Here is a 23,770-nt window from a genome sequence, read left to right as displayed (position 1 = left end):
TGCTGGAAGTAGAATCAGAAGATGGTACACTGTGGTCATAAAGGGATGGACATGGTCAGAACAATACTCAGGTAGGCTGTGGGGTTGGAACCATGATCAGTTGGTACTGAGGGTCCAAAGTGTGCCAAGAAAATATCCCCCACACCATGATACCAGCACCACCATCCTGAACCATTGATGCAAGGATGGATCCATGATTTCATGTTGTTGATGCCAAATTGTGACCCTACTATCTGAATGTTGCAGAAATGGAGACTCATCAACCAGACAACAGTTTTTTCACTTTTGGTGAGTCTGTGTGAATTGTAGCCTCAGTTTCCTGTTCTTAGCTGACAGGAGTGATAACCAGTGTGTTCTACTGGTGCTGTAGATCATCTGCCTCAAGGTTGGACGTGTTGTTCACTCAGAGATGTCCTTCTGCAGACCTCGGCAGTAACATCCAGTTTGTCCATGATCCACGCCCAAATAATTGATGATTAGTTGACTAAAAAAGTGGAGGAGGATGTTCAAACTGTTGAAGCTTTGTCCCAAGCCACTGACTCTAAAATCATCCCAGCAGCTAGAGTTTGTTAAAGCTACTGCTGGGTGCAGTCAGAAGTGAGACATTTCTGTTTGCTAGTCTGCTTCTGATCCACTCATGGATGAGTCTCTTCAGAGGTTATCTGGTGTTCTGGAGTGAAAGAGGAACACAAGATAAAGACATGCTTGCTTTTAAGGTGCTTTTAATGCACAGCATCCATACACATGCATTGTTGTTGCAGATCACTGACAGAACTCAGCAATGACGCAGCATTTAAATGGCCACATGAACAGAAGATGGTCTCTGAGTAGAGGGCCCAATCGGAATTCTTCCCTTCTTCCTTCCCTCCATTTGAAGGGGCTATATATATATACATATACATATATATATATTTAAATCTGATCCTCCATTAAGAGGGACACAAAGTCAAAGGTAAACTGCGTTGGGCTGAGAAGCGCTTTTCTTCACGTGGGTGTGGTCTAAAACCACAGACGTTCACATTTAAATGTAATGACTTTTTGTTGTAGCATGACCTTTTTAAAGCTATAAAACATTATAAAACTACTGTTTTGTATAACTGAGTGCTGAAAGCTCCGCGCTAACGCTAGCAGACTATTGGTGATGTCATAGAACAAAAGTAGCGTCCGAAATATGAGACCCTATTTTTTTCATAACTCTGGAAGGTACAGAATAAAAAAGAGACTCTGAGATTTGACACCATAGAAATAGTTTCTGTTTTTGATGTTTAATATCATGACCATGTGAGGTTATCAGCACCAAGAGCCTCGACTGAATGAGGTTTGAGGTTTAGATGGTGTAGATCAAGGGTCCAAAATCCAAGATAGACCTCAGGTCCCAGGGAGAAAAGGATAAACATTTATTGAACACTCTAAAACAAAATGTTTAAAACCCTAACTTTATACCATAATTATGAACCAAATATATAGCATTACCTGTGATAATGCTAGTGTGAATGCTGTAAGCTAAATTTGGCCGCTGAAGATGCTGAAATTGATAGATAAAAACACTGTAGCTGAAAGCCAGCTACAATATTAGCTAAATGCCAAATCAACCTGGAAAAATGACAACAAAACCTTGGCAAGCTAAAATATATCTTAAGAAGTAAAAAAAGCCTAAATTAGCCAAAACAGCTAGCATGTAGCTGAAAAATTAGCTAAACTCCAAAATGGCCTAATGAATCTTAGTAAATACCAAAATAGTCCAAAAAGCTAGAAGAATGCCAATTTTTAAGACGTTAAAACCATAACTTTTTAACATAATTATGAATAATAAAAAGACAGGAATATTATTCCAGAATAAATCAACTTAAACCTTAAATGACTCTCAATATTTTACTCTCCATAAAAATATATTTTGTCAAAATTATACAAAATAGAAATAAGGGCAAGATAACATCGGGTCATTAATAACAATAACATAAAATGATCTGGAGGGCCGGATCCGGCCCCCGGGCCTTGACTTTGACACACGTTGTGTAGATGAATCTGCAGCTGAAAATCTGTGCATTGCTTTTTTTTTAACTGATCCTGTCCTCTAAGGTGAGTCTAAAAGATCAGACGAATCAAACCAGGAAAACTGAAATAAACATCACTTTGCTGCTTTAATTATAACCAACAACCAAAAGCAAACGTACGCAACCAAAAATAACAAACGCACAAAGATGTACAACATAAACACACAAAATACAAACAGTAAAAACAAACACACACAAAAATAACGAATACACAAACATACTCTACACAAACACACCAAAAAATACATCCTTACAAAACACAACACAAACACAAAAAACGGACACTCAAATAAGAAACTCTAACTAACACACAAAAACAAAAGAAACAGACACATTCAACCAAAAAAGTCAAACATAACCACATGGCCACACTCAAGAACACAAAGAAACTCAGAAAGACAAACACACAAACAAACACTCTGCGTGTGATTGACTTTGGTAAATGATCTTGAGCAGCGTTTGCTGACTGCAGCTGTTTTCACTAAATGTAATAAAAAGTGGAGTTTTGTCAGACAACAGCGCTGAAGGCGGGGCAGCTCAGGTACCCCGATCACAAACAACAATCTGAGTCACGCTGCCTTAAACCCCCAGCAGCTGCTTTGAATTAGTCTGGCTAACTGGAGGGGGGGGCTGTTTCCAGCCTGCAGTCCTCCATGTCTGACAGCCGTTCTGGAGGATCTGAGTAAACAGGCGGGTTTGTTGGTTGTTGAGGGGCAGAGCAGTAACGCAGGGTCAGAGCGTGCACGCCGTTTACTGCAGAGAAAGACAGAGCAGCACTTCCAGCAGCAGTGCCGGTCCAAGAACCTCCCCGAAAGTCACCATAAAGTATTCTCCTATTGTCTGTGTGACCACGGCTCCTTTCCTGAACGCTCGGATGCCACAGCGTTTCTCAAAGGGATGATTTCTGCAGTTTTTCTACCTGGACAGGAAGCTGCTTCCATTTTGTGTTTCTGAAACTCGACTTCTTTGTTTAGTAAAAACTACAGTTTTCCTCTTAAAACACTGACTCCCCACATCGGTGCGGACGTCAGTTTGACGTGTAACACCCCCCTCCCGTAGACCAAACAGCTTTTCACGACGGCATCCTTCCCTCCTGTACAAAAACCAAAACAAGAGTTCAGGAAAGAATCGAGGAACAAAACATGAACTCTGAAGATTTCATCTCCCCCAACGTTCAACGTCTGCTCCAATCAAAGTTTCTTTGTTTTTTACCATCTTTGATTTGAACACATGTGGACATGATTCACCACATCAAGCATCTGGATGATGGATCAGCATCATCCATTCAGACAAGACAGTAAAACAATGTGTCTGATTTTAATTCAGTTCTTTTAAAGCCTCAACTTCCTTTGCCCTGAGTTTGGAACAAAAGAAGAATCCCCGCCATCTCCTCATGTACTCCATAATTCTGCTGATAAGTAAGGCTAAAGAGTATTTCCTGCAGAACCTGGTGAGTCACTTCCCCTCATGTAAAGGTGGTGGCAAGGTCAGTGGCTGACCAGGACTCCAGGAACTGGAAATGAAAACACAATGGCACCAAACTTGCAGGACAATCCCAGAACTTTACATTCTTTGTAAATGTGTATTTATTGGATTCCTGTTCAAAGAAACAAACGCAGCTGGTCAGAGCTGGAAACAAAAATCCACTTCAGCCCGAGTACCTCTTCTGATGGAGGCAGTCAGATCACAATTCATATCTATGGTTTAGTCCAGGGGTCAGCAACCTTTAACAGTCAGAGTCATTTGGGCTTGTTTTCTACTGATCAAAAGAAGGATCCGTATGGTCTTACTTGCATTCATGACCTTCTTTTTTTAAAAGATAAATATGAATTATGTCTATTTTTTTGGCACAAACAAAAACAAAAATATAAAAAGAACCTAGCAACTCTCTAAATGTGATTTATTTTATAACCAATGTTGCAGCATAAGATAATATGTGCTTTTAACCTATAAAAATTCAAACTTTGTACCAAAGTTTTGCTCACATATACAATCTGTTCATTCTGGAGGTAGAGTTGAGCAAACAAGACGTCTTGAGAGATACATTTAGTCATTTTTTACTAACAAAATATAAATATTTATCATATATATATATATATATATATATATACAGTATATATATGAATATTCCATCAAAAATACTCAGACAACACTAAATGGGGATAAAACAGTTTCCTGGGCAACACCTATGCTAATCCATCTGTCACTGCTGAAGTTATCATGTTCGCTTTGGAGACAGAAAACTCACAGTAGAATCCTGTCCGGAGTTCTTTTGAGCTGAAGTATTTATATTACCCAGAAAAATCAAAGGTAAGACAGTCTGAAAGATTGTTGTCATCCTTGTCAGCTGCTTTACTGACTCATAGCAGGCCCAGCTGTAGCATCACAGCAACACGACAGGCATGTCGAGATGTGGGAGATTCAGTAAAATCCCAACATTAGGAAGTGTTTTGGGTATTCACTTGCATATAATTCAAATGCCAATCATTGATCAGCAAATGAGATAAAGTTCTTGAAAGTTTTGTTTTATTACTGTATTTGATTGTATCATGCATAGTCTGAAATGTTGGATCGACTAACAAAAAATCTGAATTTTTAATTTTATAAAAATATGAATTATTATCAAATAAAAAAATTGAGTTGAATAAATCACTAACTAAACATTTTTGTTTGATTACAGAACTTTTATAAATTGATCCGTTTCACTTTTTTCAGTGTATAACCCAACAGAAGCGTTTTCTTCATTGTTAATTGCTTGTCAGTAAATCAAAAAATACTTTTTTCTGAATTTAAAGTTTTGGTTGTTGTTTTAGAAACCACAAATTTAATTAAAAAAAAACATGCCCCCCAAAAAATAAACTGAATCATGGAGAAAGTGTTGCATCCCTCGCACACACACTGTCGTTTGCAGCTCTTTTGCCCAGAACTCATTGAGTTTTTGATCCACAGCGATGATCCAGATGAAGTAGGAGATGTGGAGTGTTGTCATTCATTTGACAACATCACCAGTTTACTTGAAGTTAGCATGTAAAGAAGCACTAATGTAAGTAGCTCTCCTCTCTGCATGCTTGCAGGCTGCACTGATTGCTCCATAGTCTTTTATACTCAGTAGAGGAAGTTCTTCTTATAGTCCTGAAGCTGGGTTTCTCCCGGTGTTTTGGCATGCTGGATGACAGGATTGGACTTGGGGAAGCGGCTGAAAAACAATTAAATCATCACGGCAGTGCAGACCTGCATCAGCATGTACCTGGAAGCTTCAATAACTGACCAATCAGGGTCAGTTTCTAAGAGCAGGTGAGGTTCAGGGCAGAGGATCGGGTTACGAGGTTTGGAAAAAAACTATAATAGTGACAGTGAGGGAAGAAAACCTCAGCAGCGGGATACCGGAGTGACTTTCACACTCCATTTAGAACACTGACTGATGTGGTCAGCAACAGAGCAGAAGAACTCTGAAATACTCCAAAAAATAAAATGGGATTTCTAACTTAAAAAAAGGAAAATCACAAATGTGGACCCCAAAAGTAAATTTGTAAACCAAAAGCTAAAACTAAAACTAGATATATAGCATTTCAGGCAATAATGCTAGTGTGAATGCTGTAAGCTGAGTTTGGCAGCTGAAGATGCTGAAATGGATAACTAAGAACACTGAAGCTCATAGCTGAAAACGCAGATAGCCAGATAAAATATTACCTAAATGCAAATATCCTAAAAAACTGGGAAAAAAAGCCTAAATTAGCCCAAACAGCTAGCGTTTAAAGATTAGCCTAGCTCCAAAACAGCCTTAAAAACTAAGAAAAAAAACCTAAGCTAGCTAAGACAGCTAGCATATTGCTGCAATATTAGCTAAACTCCAAAATGGACCAAAAAAACTGAAAAAAGTCTACGTTAGCTAAAACAGCCAGCATGTAACTGACATGTAAGCTGAACTCCAAAATAGCCTAAAAAACCTCAGTAAATGCCAAAATAGTCTAGAAAGCTAGCAGAATGCCATTCTAACTTTCCACTTTACTACACTCTGACTCCATATAATATAAAGTAACGACTAATCGACTATTAAATTAGTCGTCGACTGTTTTAATAGTGATTAGTTGCTGATTAGTCGACGATTCGTGGCAGCCCTAGTGGGTCAGGAAGCAGGATTTAAAAAAACAGAGCTGCAAAAGAAATGAAGGGAGAAGACTCCAGAGTCCTGTCAGAAAGACTTACAGCCTACATTGCATGATCTTTCAAATCTCCCCTCTTCCCGTGAAGTTAAGCGAGGACGCTGTGAGAGCTGCAGCATTCACGGGGCAGATTGAAAGCAGCTGCAGATCAGCTGCGGCTTGGCTCTTTCTAGAGCAGAACTGCAGGCCGAGCAGGAAAAAAGCCTGAAAAGTGGTGTAGCTGCAGGGACAACTCGGAGCTGAAGCTTTGCACAAACCAAAAAAAGGGCTGCAGGACGGACGGGAGCAGGATGGGAAACTCCTACAGAAATAACACGGGTTCTGGCATTCTGGTGCCACTTTATCACTGCCGGTCTCCTGCCTCTGACACTAAACTCAGCTCCAAACCTCCCCCCTTCTTCCCTCTCCTCTCCGTTACTCCTAAATTATTCTCTCCGAGCTGCTAGAGATCCCGCTTCCTGCCTGTGGGGGCTTGTCTTACCGCAGGACGGGTAGATGAGGTGTGTGCGTGCACATCTGCCTGCACGGACAACATCCCTCCTTCGGGGTTGATGTCCCTGGAGGTTGAGTGAATGACCACTGTGACTGCAGTGGTGTGTTTGATGGGGGTCCGGGGGGGTTGATGAAGTAGCTCGGCGAGGCAAAGCCTAAGCTCAGAAAACAAAGGAACTTTGCAGCGTCTATTTCTGCACGTGGATACGTTTGAGTGTTTGTTGATGCTAGAGAGAACAGTGAGTCACGTGGAGAACAAATCTTTCTGTAGCTGGGATCCATTATTACCACAAAGACCCGGTGCCAAAATCAACCCGCAGCTCTGCCTCTCCAGCTCCATTCGTTTTACAAGAGAAAGTAACGGAACATTTTTTGAGCTGGAGAGAGCCGGGCAGACTTTATAGTCCCTTCACAGTCGGAGCGGAGCACAAAAAAATCCATGGGATGTAGTCCCTCCCAGCCTTGGATCCATTTCACGGAGAAGAACCTTCATGACCCAGTTTTCAGACCGAATCATCGCTGGACTCCATCCTTCCTAACGCCTCCCAATCAAACTGACTTTGGCCGACTCACAACAACACTCGGAAACTTTGCATCAGAGCTTCTGTGATGAACGAAGCCCTTCTGAGCATGTGCGGGTCAGAAGAAGGACTCCTCTCAAAAGAAGCAATCAGTCCCACAACTGGAGAAATGTATCTCTGAAGTGAAAATAAACCAAATGATGCAAAAGTCCACTGAGCATGCACAACTGCGACCACAGCCATTTATTATTCTAAGCAGAGGTCCAGCTCCGACTCTGGATGAGGCGGAGAGAAAACAAGCGGCAGACAGTCGACCGCAGAGCTGACAGACTTTTCTTTTAATGCACATGTTGATCCTCCGTGAACATCATTCAGCTGTTTGAAAATAGACTGAGCAAATGTGTGTTTGAACCTGTTTAGAGTGGAGCGGGCCAGGGAACCGCAGCGGGACAATTCAGCTCACCACAGATGACAATGCAAAGTTCAGACAATGGGATGGCATGTCCAGGGTAATTTTGTGTACTCGGACTCTAGTTTACGTTTACTGAAGCTAACCCAATATCGGTCAAAGAGCATGTGGAGCTGTCTGCGAGGCGGCAACCGACTTCTTCCCACTTTTCCAAGCAGGAACTCCATTTAACAAGGAGACCTTTCAAAGCAGAAGATGATGTTTGGAATCACCTGCCAGGTAATGGAGAACAGCTCAGGTGTGCAGGTATAAACATCATGGACTCAAAAGCAGACGAAAGAGTTTGCTCTTCTCTTCTTAGGTGTAAAAAAGCAAGTTTCTAGCCCATTCCTGAGGTGAATTATGGTTCTTCAAACATACCGTTACTTTTCACCCGTTGGTGCGCTCAACAGGCAGCGGAGCTCACTAACTCTCTACGCTGTCCGCCCGGCATAGGGACCCAGACCACTGAGCGCCCACCTAAGTCGGTGTGTGCAAACACAGGTGGGGTCACCATGGAGCCAAACCCACCAGGGGACCACCAGTTCAGCCCAAAGGTAAACCATATGGGGCCCACATTGAACTGTTCGCTGGGCTGAACCAAAATGGGTTAGACACCCCTGACTTAGTATATCCTAAAAGTGAGGCATATTCCTTGAAGTTTACTATTTGTATAGTGTATATATTGTAAATAGAAACTCTCACCTGTGTTACTACTTTACTTCAAAAGATGTAACTGATCGTGAAAAACAATTTCTCAGCTCAACTGTAAAAAAGTAAAGGTGACAAGAAAATACCTTTCTAAAAGACTTTTTAAGGACAACATGTTAAATCTATGATTTTTATTTAAAAACTCCAATGAAAATGACATTTTTGTTGTTTTTTAAATAATTCTTGTAATATTTTTCTGATGATGTAGGACATACGTAGAAAGAAATTTAAGACTAAACACTAGAGTAGATTAAAGTCCCCCTAAGACAAATTTTTTATTTAAAAAAATGTTCCCAGTTGTGTTTTAATTATGATTATGAAGATTTTAACCAAAATCCCACAACCTAAATGTGTTAAAAAGCCATTTTTCATGTTGATCTGAAGTCTCTGTTTTCAAAATCTCCTCTGAGGGGGCGTGGCTTTTGGAGCTCCACCCCTGATCCCCCCTGTCTGATTCTGATATCTCTGTGTCTCACCAGCATAAATCTTCACAGCTGCTACATAAAAACATCCATCAATCTGAGTAATGTCCAGCCGTATGGTTCTGATCCGGATGTCAGCTGGACGAGGAAGTGAAGATCTTCATGGACAGAACTTCCTCCAAAATCCTGATTCTTTCTCCTTCCAGTTCACCAAAACGGAGAGCAGTCCTACAGCTTTGAGGTGCCCATGTAATGTGAAACGGAGGCAGGATGACTGTAACCCGGGTTTATGATGTCACCGTTGTCCACAGATCTTAAACAGTCAGTGAAGGATGACAGACCTGCTCCATGCAGACTTCAGTGCTTTCCACAAACACAGACATGCTGTAGTAACTGTGATCTTTATCAGAGATGGCCGGACAAGTCCGAGAAAAACAAACATTTCTGAGCAAATAAATGAGGAGTAATCCAGAAGCTTCTCAAGGATTAAGCTGAATACACAATCAGTTTTTCTGACTGTTCTGAAGGTCCGCGACTGCTGAAGCTGATAGCTAAAAACGCTGAAGCTGATAGCCAGCTAAAATATTAGCTAAATGTCAAATTAGCCTAAAAAAACTGAAAGAAAATATAGGTTAGCCGAAACAGCTAGCATGTAGTGGAATAAATAGCTAAACTTCAAAATAGCAACAACAACAAAAAAAAAACTGAGAAAAGTCTAAAATAGCCGAAACAGCTAGCATGTAGATGAAACTCAAAAATAGCCTAAAAAATCTTAGTAAATGACAAAATAGTCCAAAAATCCTGCAGAATGGCAATCTTTAAAACGTAAAGTTTTATTTATTTCAGAATAAATCAACTTAAAACTTGAATAACTTTCAATAATTTACTCTCAATAAAAATATATTTTGTCAAAATTATACAAGTTAGAAATGAGTGTAAGATAACATTGGTCCATTAATGTCAATAAAATAAAATAATCTGAAGGGCCGGATGCGGCCCCCGGGCCTTGACTTTGTCACATGCTCTAGAAAGCCGTCGTGCTCAGAACCAGTTTACCCGTCGGTTCTCTCAACTCACAGGACTACGGGGAAAGGGGGTGGGCAGATCCTCTAACAGTATCTCTGGCCAGATGACTGTGTGAATTATAACCTGAATTATTATTTGGCTGGAACATCTCAAACTGCTCAAGCACACGAACGGTGAGTTACAGTCTTCAAGGAAGGAGCTGGTTTGAGTTATTTCTCCTTCACATGGTGGTAAACGTGTCCTCTGGAGAGCACGGACTGTGAATGTGATCGAAGTCAGACCTGATTAGAGCAGAGAAATCTTATCTGTGACGGAGAAAACTGGAGTCATCCCCACATCAAGTCATGCGCGTGCACACACACGTGCACACACATGTGCGGCGTGGTGCAGCTGGATGTGACCCTCCTCCCAGCGCCGTGACCTGACAGGCCGAGTAGGTTTTGAGTTTCAGGACTTTAGTGCAGGCTCAGCTCCAAACCACAGCTCCTTCTGAGCTCACGTTAGGAAAGAGTCAGAATCACCAGAACAGAGGAGACAGAAGTCGGAGTTCTGCCGCGGAAGTTTCTGATTTTGGGATCAAAAACACAAAGGAGGGAGTGGAGCAGCAGAAGGAGAAGTTCACACTTCTCACTCTATCACAAAACAAAAACAAAGGCTGGCATGTGCAGACCCCTCCCTGAGAGTCCTTTTTGCTGCTGCAGAAACATTTCAGATGCATGTTCCTCATTTGAGGGGAAACCGGCCGTCAGGGTCATCCAGACCCCCCCTAAATCTGCTGAGGCAAGAGCTGGCTCAGAAAAATAAATACAAATCAACACTTTATCTTCAGAGGCAGGAGAGAGGAAGGGCTGGAAACGCCGCTGTTTGTTTTCAAGAGGAACAATGACTTTACGGGAGGGGGCAAAGGCTGGTGGGGCATCAGAGGACTTGCAGAGAAAACAGCTGAGATCCACTTCAAGTTTAAGAGCAACTGCAGCAATGTGACCCACGGAGACTGCACAGGGGGGCAGATTAAGAGACAGGGCGGAAGAGAATCCCAGAGCAAAGTTTATTAGTATTTTCAAGCTTCATTTTGCTGGAAGGTTTAAAATCTAAATCCAGCTCTTGGTTGTGGGAACAAGGATTTTAAGGTAGGAACTGCAAAGAATTTAAAGAACCCTTAAAAAAACTAAGTTCTGCAAAAATGCATGTGGTGGAAGCGCAGATCGGTCCTGTTTTTTGAGTAGAACTGCCACAATTAGTCGACAAATCCACGACTAATTGACTATTAAAATAGTCAACAACTAATTTAATAGTCGATTAGTCTTTATTTTATATTATATGGAGTCAGGGTGTGGCAAAGTAGAAAGTTATAATGTATTCTGTTAGCTTTATGGACTATTTTGCCATTTATTAAAGTTTTTTGGGCTATTTTGGAGTTTAGCTAATATTTGCTAATATTTCAGCTGCATGCTAGCTATTTTGGTTAATTTAGAATTGTTTCCGTTTTTTAGGCTAATTTGAAGTTTAGCTAATGTTTCAGTTGCATGCTAGCTATTTTGGCTAACTTGGGCATTTTAGCTGGCTATCAGCTTCAGCGATTCAGCTATCAATTTCAAAATTTTCAGCGGCAAACTTCAGCTTACAGCATTCACACTAGCATTATCTGTGATAATGCTAGTGTGAATGAATATATCATTTTTTTAGTTAGTTTAAAGCTGCTGGTGGTTAAAATGTGTGCTTTACATCCATTAGTCAACTAATCAGAAAAAAAATATTCTGTGATTATTCGACTCTTAAAATAATCTTATGTGCGGAACTATTTTTGAGCACTCTCATGAAGAACAGAAGCTTAGCTTTTCTAAAGATTTTAGACTCTTCATGATAAACAAACCAGGAGAAACGTTAATGAATGTCAATTCATTTTTAATGTTACAACAGGCCATGATATTTTTATTGACAGGCAGTGCTGCCACAAACGATTATTTTATTAGTCAACTAATCACCGATTATCTTTTCCAATTAGTCGACTAATCGGGTCATGAACAAACTGGATGTAAAGAAGAAGATGCTGAAATTATTAGCGAAAAACGTTGAAATTGATAGCTGAAAATGCTGAAGCTTATAGCTGAAAACTCTGGAGTTGATAGCTAAAAACACTAACCTTGATAGATAAAAACGCTGAAGCTGATTGTCAGCTAAAATAGTATTTAAATTCCAAATTAGCCTAAAAACCTGAAAAAGCTGAAATTTTAGCTAAACTCTAAAATAGCCTAAATAACAACAAAAAAAACTAAATTAGCCAAAACAGCTAGCATGCTGCTGAAATATTAGCTAAACTTCAAAATAGCCTAGAAAACGTAATAAATACCAAAATAGTCCAAAAAGCTAGCAGAATGCCATTAAAACTTTCAACTTTACTACACTTTGACTCCATATAATATAAAATAACAACTAATAGACTTTTAAATTAGTCGTTGATCATTTTAATAGTGAATTAGTCGACTAATCGCGCAGCCATATCGACAGGTTAGATAGACACGCTCAGACAGCCGCTAATCTCGTTTGCCACGACTACCTTCTTATTTTTAGGTAATGCAAAACAAAAGAGGCCTAGAAGGAAGGAATCAGAGGGTCATGTGACCACATTGTCATTGACATCTACCTGTGGATTTTGAAATAAGTGAAATTTCACTGCTGACTTTCTGATGACAGCAGCAGCACCAACAGCAGCTCACCCATGACAGCATGTGTGCGCTGAAGAGTATCATGACCTCACAAGTGTTTATTTACTGGCTGTTGTGCTTCATATTCCAGTGACATTCAGGAAACCAAACAAAAACTGGCCATGTTTGTTTTTGGCAACAACTCAGAGCTCAGCCAGGCCGAACTACACAGGCCGAGTTCAGACTGAGCTTCACACAAACAGTGGAAGGATAACGGGAGCTTGATAAGCTTCTTCTGTTTTTATTCTCAATCTGGAAATATAATAATAGTATTTATTGGTTTCAGTTTGCCTGTCACACCTGACACTTTCCTTTGACTTTTCCCTAGCTACCATCAGTGGCATCTACCACAGTCACCATGAGAGGACTAAGAAGAAAGACAGTTTTTTCCTGATGTGACACATCTGTCTTGTTACAAATAAATTACCATATGCTTAACAAGCTGTATGACTAATGCAAGCAAAGTTAAACATTTGTCACCTTTTCTACTCCGACCATAAGAAAACGCTCTGAAAGCAGCAGCTGAAGAGGATCCATCTGTGCAGCAGAGCTGAACATCTGCAGATCTTCGTCCTGTTCTCACGCCCGTGACCTGACCAGATGGCAGGACGCGGACAGGTGAGACACGGATTGCAGAGTGAGCAGATTCTGTGTCAAGAGCTCCATGCATCATCTCAACTAAAGTCCAGACACCACAAAAAATGTTAAAGGGTGACGAAATGTGGAGAATGATGGCATTTGGAACTTTTTATTGTTTACTCCAGGTGTTTACATGACAGAAGTGATGAAGGCGTACAAATCACTGGACGGGTTCAGTCTTTTCATCAGTGGCAAAGCCATGCCACTCCGAGCTCCACCACAGAGGTCGGTGGGAAGAACCGCTTTCTTTCCACAGTGCAGCCGTCACAGTCAAACTACCACAGATCAGCAAGACCAGAGACAACAGAGCGACCACTCACTGTAAATGCGTGTCAGCGATTCCTGCGTGTCGCCTTTTAAAATAAACTGAAGCTGTGTGTAGTTTTCATGTTGTGTCTCTTGTCCACGGCGCGGCTGGGTTGTGTTTGTTTAAAAGCAATCTACCACTTTCCCAACAGATGGGATCCTTCACCAACCTAAAAAATGAATGCAACTGACAACATCCCTGAGAGAAGCAGATCCCGGTGACTGAAAGCTGTATGTTTACTTTAATAAACTTTAGTCTGAGCTGTGAGCGTGCTCGTGTATGACCCTCGTGTGAAAGTGGCACAGAGAGCACGTCAGCAACACAAAGCATTTTACTCCATGACAAATATGTCGCTCATAGGTAGGGCTGCCACGACCAGTCGACTAATCGACGACTAATCGACTATTAAAATAGTCGACAACTAATTTAATAGTCGATTAGTCGTTACTTTATATTATATGGAGTCAGTGTAGTAAAGTTGAAAGTTATAACGGTATTCTGCTAGCTTTATGGAATATTTTGGCATTTATTAAGGTTTTTAGACTGTTTTAGAGTTCAGCTAATATTTCAGTTGCATGCTAGCTGTTTTGGCTAACTTGGGCTTTTTTCAGTTTTTTAGGCTAATTTGGAGTTTATCTAATATTTAAGCTAGATGCTAGTTATTTTTATCTAACTTGAGCTTTTTTCAGTTTTTAGGCTAATTTGTCATTTAGCTAATTTTCAGCTACATCCTAGCTGTTTTGTCTAATTTAGCCTTTTTTCATTTTTTTTGGGTTAATTTGGAGATTAAGTAATATTTCAGCTACATGCTAGCTATTTTGGCTAACTTGGCCTTTTTTCAGTTTTTTGGCTAATTTGGAGTTTAGGTAATATTTCAGCTGCATGCTAGCTATTCTGGCTAATTTCGTCATTTTAAGCTATTTTGGAGTTTAACTAATATTTCAGCTGCATGCTAGCTGTTTTGGCCAACTTGGGCTTTTTTCAGTTTTTTAGGCTAATTTGGAGTTTAACTACTATTTTAACTGGCTATCAGCTTTAGTGTTTTCAGCTTTCAGCTATCAGTGATTTCAGGTATCAATTTCAGCATCTTCATCTATCAGCACTATCATCTTTAGCAGCCAAATTCAGCTTACAGCATTCACATAAGCATTATCACAGGTAATGCTATATATCTAGTTGTTAGCTAGTTTAAAGCTAATGATGGTTAAGATGTGTGCTGTACATCCAGTTTGCACATGACCTGATTAGTCGACTAATCGGAAAAAATAATTGGTGATTAGTCGACTATTAGAATAATTGTTTGAGGCAGCACTACTCAAAGGTGGGAACAATCCTTCAGCTGAGCATAAATGTTACTCAGATGTAGCTTTCCTGAGGGCTCCTCAGTCATCAGGGGATGCAATGAATCAAAATGTTGGAATGAAATAAGAAGCATCCTTTTCAACGCCTCGAATTCTTCAACAACAATAGAGGGAACTGCCGCCAAGGTCCTTTTCTTCTTCACATTTTTACCCAAACTAGAAAGAGGATGAACCGCCAAGATTTCTGGGTAATGAAGTCTTTAAAAGGCTTTCAAATACCTCCAAGCAGCAGCATCCAAATCTAGTTATCTACCTTCGTGCAGTTTTCAGCAGAGCTTGGGTAAATGAAAGTCCGTCTGGATATCCCAGCACATGACCCAGATGAGATCCAGAAGGCACAAAGAGTCTTGTTTGGACAGAGGTAACCAGCAAACACTGACAAATGTCTCTGGCTGTTTAAGATCGTGGCCACCGATAAAGCATTTCCAGCTGAATTCTCTTTGTTTGAGCGTTTCCAAAACATCACACATGCTGCATAGCACAGGGAAACATGCCAGCTTTCCCTCATGCATCCAATCAATGAGGAAAATGGGTAAACTGAGAATGTGAAAGGGTCACAACCCCAGGGGTGGAAATTATCCCCTAGTTGCTACTGGATATCCGCTGTATAAACAGCGCTCTGGAAAAACGTTAGTTTAAGAATGTAGGTTTACACGGTAACACAACAGCAAGGAAATGACCCGCTCACTTTGTCTTTTATAAATGTAGCATCTTTTCTGCTGCGCTGCATGAAATCCACCTCCTTTCATGGACGTTCACCTGAATCCCATCAAGCTGTCACGCTTTTTATATTCTAGCAACTAACTGCTCAGTCCCAAAGACTGTCATCTCTCCTTGGGGGGGGGCAAAGTTCAAGCTTAGCATGAAGCCAATCTAGAGTTGAAAGTTGGGGAATGGAGCAGTGAAGCGCTCTAGTCTCTCATTAGTTCAGCTGCTAAGTCTGCAGGAAAGCAGTCTGCCATCTTTGCTGCAGGCAAAGTGAGAAAGCATTTGATATTCCCATTTGGCCTCAGTAAGCCTCTAAATTAATCCAGCTAACACGATTTTTGCCAAATAATCCATGATTTCTTTAACATGTCAGTGTGTCTCTAAAAACTGATCCAAAGGTTGGATTTCAGGTTGAATACTCGCAGCAGCTGAAAGGCATCAATAACAACTGTCAGACGTTTCCTTCTAATGTGCGATTTCCATGTCACATCACATCAGTTTTTCTTTTTTAATTAAGTAACACAAAGCATATTTCCTGACGACAGGCAGCTAACACTTCCCAGTGTTTTAATGCGGCCTCAGTAAAACATTTGAACCATGGGAAAAACCGTGCACACAGAATCACATTTGGTTTTCATTTTAGCCCACTGAGTCCTTTCGACCCCCAAACTGGACTCCAGCATTACTTTTCATAGAATTTAACCCTGAAAAGATGCATTACCTAATGCTAATTAGAAGGGCCGCCCAGTTTCTTTCTCTTTGGCAACAGCATCTTTTCATGAAGGGTCTGTTAAGGGGTCACCCAATTTTAATGCTCAATTATTTCTTGCGCAGCAGGTCTGGGTGGTATGAAACACCCGGAGACCACCCAGAGCTGACACGGCCTCTCAGAAACAGACACTGATGAGGGGAAACGACTGAAAAGGAGCTTGGAAACGTCCCTACAGCTATAAGCGGGTAATGTCCATAGTGAGGATATTTAAAAGGCACTGATAAGGATAACTCAATCAAGAAGGAATTCTCCAATCTTCAAAACATTTCAGCCAAATGCAGACGTGCTTTCAGAGACAGCTGTTGGGATGTAGCGTGTTCTGAGTTAAATAGAATTTTGCTCATCAACAGAGGTTTGTAAATCATGTTTTTTATCAATCCACTTTTTATCAAGCTAAAAAGAAATCTAAATATCTCAATGATTGAATGAAACCCTTTAACTTGAACAAGTGATGTTTTTTGTGTTCCAGCAGAGAAAGAGATATGCACTCACCTCAGCACGCTGAGTCCTGGGCTGGCTGGCGTCCGTCTCGATGGCGTACACATCCAGAACATAAAGGTCGGATCCCTGCTCTCTGTCCAGCTCGGCTGCCGTCTGTATCACTCCTGAGTGGCGGCCGATGGTGAAAAGGCGTCCCATGGCTTTCCCGCCACTTCCACCGCTGTGCACCGCTACAATAAAGTACTCAACTTTGCCTGAGGGCCCACTCGGGCTCACTGCATTGAGAGAGATGACATTGGTGCCTGGAGGCTGGCCCTCCTTCAGGACGGTAATGTATTTGGGCTGGGAGAAAATTGGCCCGTCCGCCCCTTCGAGGATGATGGTCAGCTCTGTTTTGGAGGTCTTGCGGTCAACGCCGTGGTCAGTGGCTGACACCGTGAGGGTGTACATGAGTCGGGACGGCACCAGTTGAGAGGCCAGGCGGATGTCTCCGCTGTACCTGTCCATGATGAAAGTGTCAGAGTCTCCTTCCACCAGCTCATACTCCACCTCCCCATTTGCTTCGTCGTCTGGGTCAAAGGCCACAAGTGTTGTGAGGATAGAGCCAATGACTATGTTGGGCTCAGCCACCAGAGCGTTCTGAGTCACGAAGGTGGGAAAGTTATCATTCAGGTCCGTGACCCAAATAGTGACATTTTTCAGGGCAAACCTCCGGAACTCCACCGGAACAGCCTGATCCGTGGCTTTGACCGTCAGCTCAAACAGGTTGGAAAATTCTCTGTCAATATCCTTGCTGGTATATATAAGTCCAGAGATGGCGTCGATGCCAAAGTGGTTACCTCGAGGAACCTGCTGCACAATGGAGTACTCTAACTGCCCGTTTATGTCGGCGTCAGTATCGTGTGCAGTAATAGTCAAGACTGAAGCTGAGATGGGTAGATTTTCAGGTATGGACTTAAAAATGTCTCCAGGCGCAAAAATGGGGGGATTGTCGTTAAAATCCCGGACGTAAACGACCACAGGAATGGATGAGGAGCGGGCCGGCCTGCCATTGTCCTTTGCAGTGATGTTGAGTTTGTAAAACGACTGAGTTTCATAGTCCAGCTTTTTAACCAAAAAGATGCTGCCGGTGTTGGGGCTAATGCTAAAGGTGCCGTGGTTGTTTATGGCAGTGATGCTGTATGTTATGTCAGCATTCTGGCCAGAATCTGCGTCAGTGGCGGTAACAGAAACTACGAGGTCTCCAATTCTCATGTTTTCCAGAACATCTACGGATAAAGAAGATTTTGGGAAGGAGGGACTGTTGTCATTTTCATCTAAGATGCTAATACTTAGCATGCAGGAGGAGGATAGGGGGACATCTCCAGCATCATCAGCTATGATTTTTAATAAATAGGAGGAGGAAGATTCATAATCCAGCTTCCCAACTAAGGTCACCTGTCCAGAGCTGCTGTCTATCGTGAACTGTGCTTCTTCGTTGCCTTCAGCGATGTGATAATGCACCACTCCATTTTTGCTCTCATCTACATCTGAGGCAGAGACCCGCAGGAGTTGAGTCATGTTTGGAGCTGACTCAGAAATGGAAGCCTGGTAAATGTCTTTGGTGAATTTAGGGGGGTTGTCATTGATGTCTTGAATATAAACTTGTACTTTAGCTTGGTCCCTGAGGGGCCTGGGGAGGCCCTGGTCTGATGAGACAACCACAAAGCTTAACACAGCGGTGCCTCTTTGTCTCACGAGCGACTCGCGATCCAGCTTCAGTGTGCTGGTCAACTCCCCGGTGATGGTGTTCAGCTCAAAGTTGTGCTGCGGAGTCTCAAAGGAGTATCTAATCTCACTATTTGGGCCAAAGTCTTTATCCTCTGCGAAAACCTGCCCCACCAATGACCCCCTCTGCTGCTCTTCCTTAAAATGAAACACATAATTAGTGCTGTTAAAGAGAGGACGATTATCGTTTACATCGTCTAGGATCACAGTGACATTGACGGAGGCGCTCAGCGGCTCCACGGCTCTGTCTTTAGCCACAACCACTAAGTTATATCTGTCCTGAACCTCTCTGTCCAGCTCAGCTTTGATGTATAGCTGCCCGTCTGGAAAAATGCCAAACATATCCCCCGTGTTGCCACCAGCAATATCATACATAATCTCTCCATTAAGACCCGAGTCTTTGTCAGTGGCCTCCACTTTAAAAAACCTGCTGTTGACAGGTTCAGACTCCAGGATAATGACCTCATAAGAGAGCTGGTCAAACACAGGGGAGTTGTCGTTGACATCGTAAACACTGATGATGAGACTGAGGGTTGAGGTGCGCTGAGGAACCCCCATGTCCGACGCAGTAACTTCAATCTCATAGGAGTTTGTGGAGGCCTCCAGCGGCCCGGTCAACGTGATAAGGCCGTGCTTCTCGTGGATGTGAAACAGGCCTTTGGGGTTTTCTCTCAGGCTGTAGACCACCACACCGTTCAGACCTTCATCTGGATCCGAGGCTTTGGCCTGGAATATAATGTGTCCGGTGCTCCAGTTTTCCACTGCGCTCACATGCTCCGCAGCATGCAGAAAGCGAGGAGCATTGTCGTTTAAATCCCTCACAGTGATGTTGACAAAGGCCTCCCCTGTGATCTCCCCGGCCCTGGCTACAACCTTCAGCTGATAAAAGCCTTTCTCCTCTCTGTCTATCAGGCTGGATGCTGTTATCTGGCCCGCTCCGTTCACAGCGAAGAGCCCCCTCTGATCCCCCGAGGTGATCAGATATGAAATGTTTGAGTTCAAATCCACTGTGGTGGCAGACACCGTCCCTATGACAGTCCCCGGAGCCACATTTTCAAACATGACAAAGCTGTAACCTTCCTGGCTGAAGACTGGAGGATTATCCTGTGTGTCGGTGACGGTTACTGTCACGACAGCATGTGTGTGTGAGCTCAGGCCTCCTCCGTCTGTGGCTCTCACCTGCAGCTGGTAAGCAGTTTTCTCTTCTCTATCCAGAGCCACCAGTGTGGTCATTTTACCTGTGTTGCTGTGAATGTGGAATTTAGCGGTGTCTCCGGATGAAATTACATATTTTACGGAGCCGTTTCGCCCCAGATCGGGGTCTGACGCTGAAACCGTGGCTACATATGAGCCGGGGGGCTCGTTCTCTTTCACACTGGCAAAATACTGAACGGGGTAAAAAAGCGGCCTGTTATCATTGATGTCCCACAGAGTGACGTTGACCCGTCCCACAGAGTGCAGAGGAGGAATACCTGCGTCTGCTGCCCTGATGTGGAGCAAGTATGAGGCCTGATCCTCTCTGTCCAGCTCTGCTGCGGTGCTCAGGCGGCCAGACGCAGCATCCAGATGAAACCGCTCCTGCAGGCCGGCTGGAGTCTCCGCGTCGAATGAGAAGCGGATCGTTCCGTTGGGGCCGAGGTCGCCGTCGGAGGCCGACAGCACCAGCAGCTCGGTGCCTGCAGGAGCGTGCTCCGGCACAGAAACATGGTACGTGCTCTGAGTGAACGTGGGCACCTGGTCGTTCACATCAGTTATGCTGACTATCAGCTTTGTGTAGGAAATTTTGGGCTGGAGCCCCTGGTCTTTGGCACTAATGTTTAGCACGATTTCAGAAGCGACTTCTCTGTCCAGCAGAGCAGCGCTGGTTACCAGGCCGCTGTTGTCGCTGATGGAGAACCAGCCCAAAGAGTTCCCGGACACCAGGGAGTAGCGCAGGTTGGCGTTCTGCCCAGAGTCTCCATCTGTTGCAGAGACCCCTTTAATATAGCTGCCTTTGGGGGTGTCTTCACTGATGTCTACTCTGTAAAGCTCTTCCTGAAATATAGGGGGGTGATCATTGATGTCGTTCACAAAAATAACCAGACTGGCAAAGGAGGACCTGGCCATCGGCCTGCCGTTATCGGACACAGACACTGTCAGGTTGTAGGAGGAAATCCTCTCTCTGTCCAACACGCTGGCCACTTTGATCAGACTTAAATTGGGCACAGTCGACTTGTGCACTTCAAAATGTCTCTGCTCGTTCCCTCCTAAGATGGAAACGGAAATGTTGCCGTTGGCTGAGGGGGAGTCCGAGTCTGAAACGGTGAGCAGGGCCACCACCGTGCCAATCTGCGCGTTTTCATCCACAGACGCAAACTTAGAGGTTGTTGGGAAATACCTGAACTTTACGACGGGGTCGTTGTCGTTCACGTCTAAAAGTTTGATGGTGGCTTCTGTCCGGCCGGACAGAGAGGGTACACCTTTGTCCGCGGCGTGAATGGTCAGCGAGTACTCCTTCTTACTCTCAAAGTCCAAACTTTCTTTGATGACGATGGTGCCGGTTTTAGGGTCGATTTGGAAAGGTGTTCCCTCGTCTAGGATGTACCTGATCTCGGCGTTGGCCCCCTCATCCTGATCTGAGGCTGTGATCTGCAGGATGCTGGAGCCCACAGCAGCATCCTCAAACACGCTGCTGTGATACTGCTCCTGCTCGAAGACCGGCGGGTTGTCGTTGATGTCCTGGATGGTGACGTTCACCTGCAGGTAGCCAAACTTTTTGGGATCTCCTTTGTCCTCCACTTCGATCAGGAGCTGGTAGAAAGGAGTGACCTCCCGGTCCAGGCCTCCCGTGGAGACCAGGTGCAGGAACGCCCCCTCCCCGCTGGGGTTCACGGTGATGTCCAGGCGGAACCTCCTCTGCTCGTTCCCTTCCACTATCCTGTAGGTGGTGTGGTCAACCCCGTTACTGCCGATGTCTGCGTCGGTGGCCGTGTCCAGGATGACCTGCCGGCCTCTGCTCGCGTCCTCCTTGAACGACACCACGATGGACGCGTCCGGGAACACCGGGGAGTTGTCGTTCATGTCCAGAACCACGATCCGGACCTCGGTGGGGTACGTGGGCTGGCTGGACAGCACCACCACGTTGATGACGTCACTGGGCAGGAGCTCCCTGTCAATCAGCGCCGCGGTGCAGATGACCCCCGTGGAGCCGTTGATGGCGAACAGTCTGTGGTTTTCGCTGAAGCGGTACGTGAAGCTGGACTTCGTCTCGATGGTGCCCACGTAGGTTCCGATGGGCTGCTCCTCCAGAACCTGAAACTCCTGACGGACTTGGCTGGCTGCGGAGCTCCGCGACAGAGTCCAAACCATCAACAGAACCAGATGAAACCGAGTCAAGCCTCTACCTGCGCGCGCCATGGTCCGGTACCGGCTCCGCCTGTCCTCCGCATCAACTTTTCTGGACCCGAGCGGCTCTCTGCAGACCAGAACTCAACAGCAGCGGCTCCTTCCACGCATGACCAAACTTTTCTCCTCTTTGTGAAGAATCCACGCACGCGCGTCAAAGTCCTCAGAGTGGAAGAGTTCAACTCCTGCAGGTCAGCAAAGCTGCGGGGTCCCGCATCCGCGCGAATAACGGTGCCGCGCGCGCGTCCGCCGTCTCTGCTCCGGAGTCCCTCTAAGTTGGGACAATGCTGAAGTTCCAAACTCCCTCCCAGCACGGATCCTATTGGACAGCGCCGCCGCTGCACCCCCTCCCCAAACTCTCAGGACGCGCGCGCCAGAGCCACGCACGCGGAGAGCATCAGTCTTCATACAGAGGAGAAAGTTACAGTGAACTGGCGTCTGTTCGAGCGCGCATCAGACTGCAGCCACAACGCGCACGCGCTCGCGCTGCAGGTTTCGGAGAATCTGAGCTGAAACAGTTTCACGACAGTCAGGAGCTGAAAACTCTGATTCAACAAAGGAGCAAAGTCTGAAGTTTCTGCCAAGCTGAGGTTAAAACGCCGCCCCCCTTCCCTTCACCCTCCCAGCAGCTCCGTTTCTTCAGGACTGACGCTGCTGGAAAACCTTCACAACTATGAGCGTTTAGCGCCACCTACCGGTCAAACAGCAGGTCTGCAAATGTTTGTGCAGCTGTTGAGTGGAAACTAAGAAACCTGGTTGTACGTCTTGACTCTGAGCTGAATTTGATCCCACACAACAGAAATATTGTGAAGACAGAATTTTATAATCTGAAAATATCACCAGAGTTCGCCCATGCCTCTCTCGTGCCAGCACAGAGGTGTTGATGCTGTTCTTGTTAGTCGTTTAGGTTATTGTAATGCTCTGCTCTCTGGAAGAGTGGCTCTCAAACTTACAACTAGAAGAGTTGCATTACCTGCAATAATGCTAGTGTGAAGCTTTTTGCTGAAAATGGTGACACAAGTTACTTTAATTACCAACGGGATTTGCTGAAAATGCAAAAGCTGTTTGCAACATGTTACATTTGCTAAAAGACTGAAAATGTTATTGAAGAACAAGCGTTGAAGTTGACCTAAATTTCTGGAAAATTTGTAGTAAAATTCCTTAAAAATCCCTAATACATGAGAATTTTGCAAACATATTTAGTTGCTCAAATATGAGCTAAACTCCAAATTAGCCCAAAAAAACCTTAGTAGATGTCAGATTAGCAAAAAAAGTTATAGCTCGTTGCTTACTAGCAAAACTCTCAATTAGCCTAAAATTCCTCAGTAAACTAAATTAGTCAAAAACATTAACCTGTTGCTAACTTAGAAGCTAAACTCTAAATTAGGCTAAGAAACTCCACTAGATAAAAAATTACAGAGCTGCCAACTTTTCTTAAAACCTTGGAGTGAGACTCGGCGCAGGGAAAAAAACCTATACGAAGCCAAGACATGAGAGTGTTCAGTGAAATGAAGCACCACCAGGTAAAAACGGATGAACTGAAATTCAATAAGACCATGAATAACATTTTAAAGACTGTATCAGAGAACTGGACTGAGCTAGTATGACGTCACCCATAGAAAACTGTTTACTTCCAGCTCCAACCAAACTAAGTCAATTCCTGTTGCCATTTTTCTACAACACAGACACTGCCATCTGGAGCCAGAGGTTAGTAATCAGTGATTGGTCTAAGTCGGTCTAAGTTAACTTTGTTTTTTTTTTGAGTCAACATTTTTATGACAATTACTGTCCTTAATCAGGAGTGAGCACCCCTTCCACTGAAAGCAGCTCTGGAGAATCTGTCAAACAT

At 43.7% G+C, this 23,770-nt stretch overlaps 1 protein-coding gene across 2 annotated transcripts in view; it reads right to left on the bottom strand.

Moving 5' to 3' along the window:
- LOC112138525 (protocadherin Fat 4) overlaps positions 1-22,481 on the bottom strand; it is a 112,273-nt gene extending 89,792 nt beyond the window's left edge. The window contains exon 1 of one of the 2 annotated variants that reach the window (XM_024261077.2): positions 16,822-22,481. In XM_024261077.2, the coding sequence (XP_024116845.1) occupies positions 16,822-21,933 (5,112 nt within the window). In that variant the 5' untranslated portion in view covers positions 21,934-22,481. The remainder of the gene's footprint in view (positions 1-16,821) is intronic. The other variant, XM_024261076.2, reaches the window with a different exon arrangement.
- Between the last annotated feature and the right edge of the window lie 1,289 nt (positions 22,482-23,770).

This window comes from Oryzias melastigma, linkage group LG10, assembly GCF_002922805.2.
Source record: "Oryzias melastigma strain HK-1 linkage group LG10, ASM292280v2, whole genome shotgun sequence".
Lineage (NCBI taxonomy): Eukaryota > Metazoa > Chordata > Actinopteri > Beloniformes > Adrianichthyidae > Oryzias > Oryzias melastigma.
This window is presented reverse-complemented; position numbering and strand designations above follow the sequence as displayed.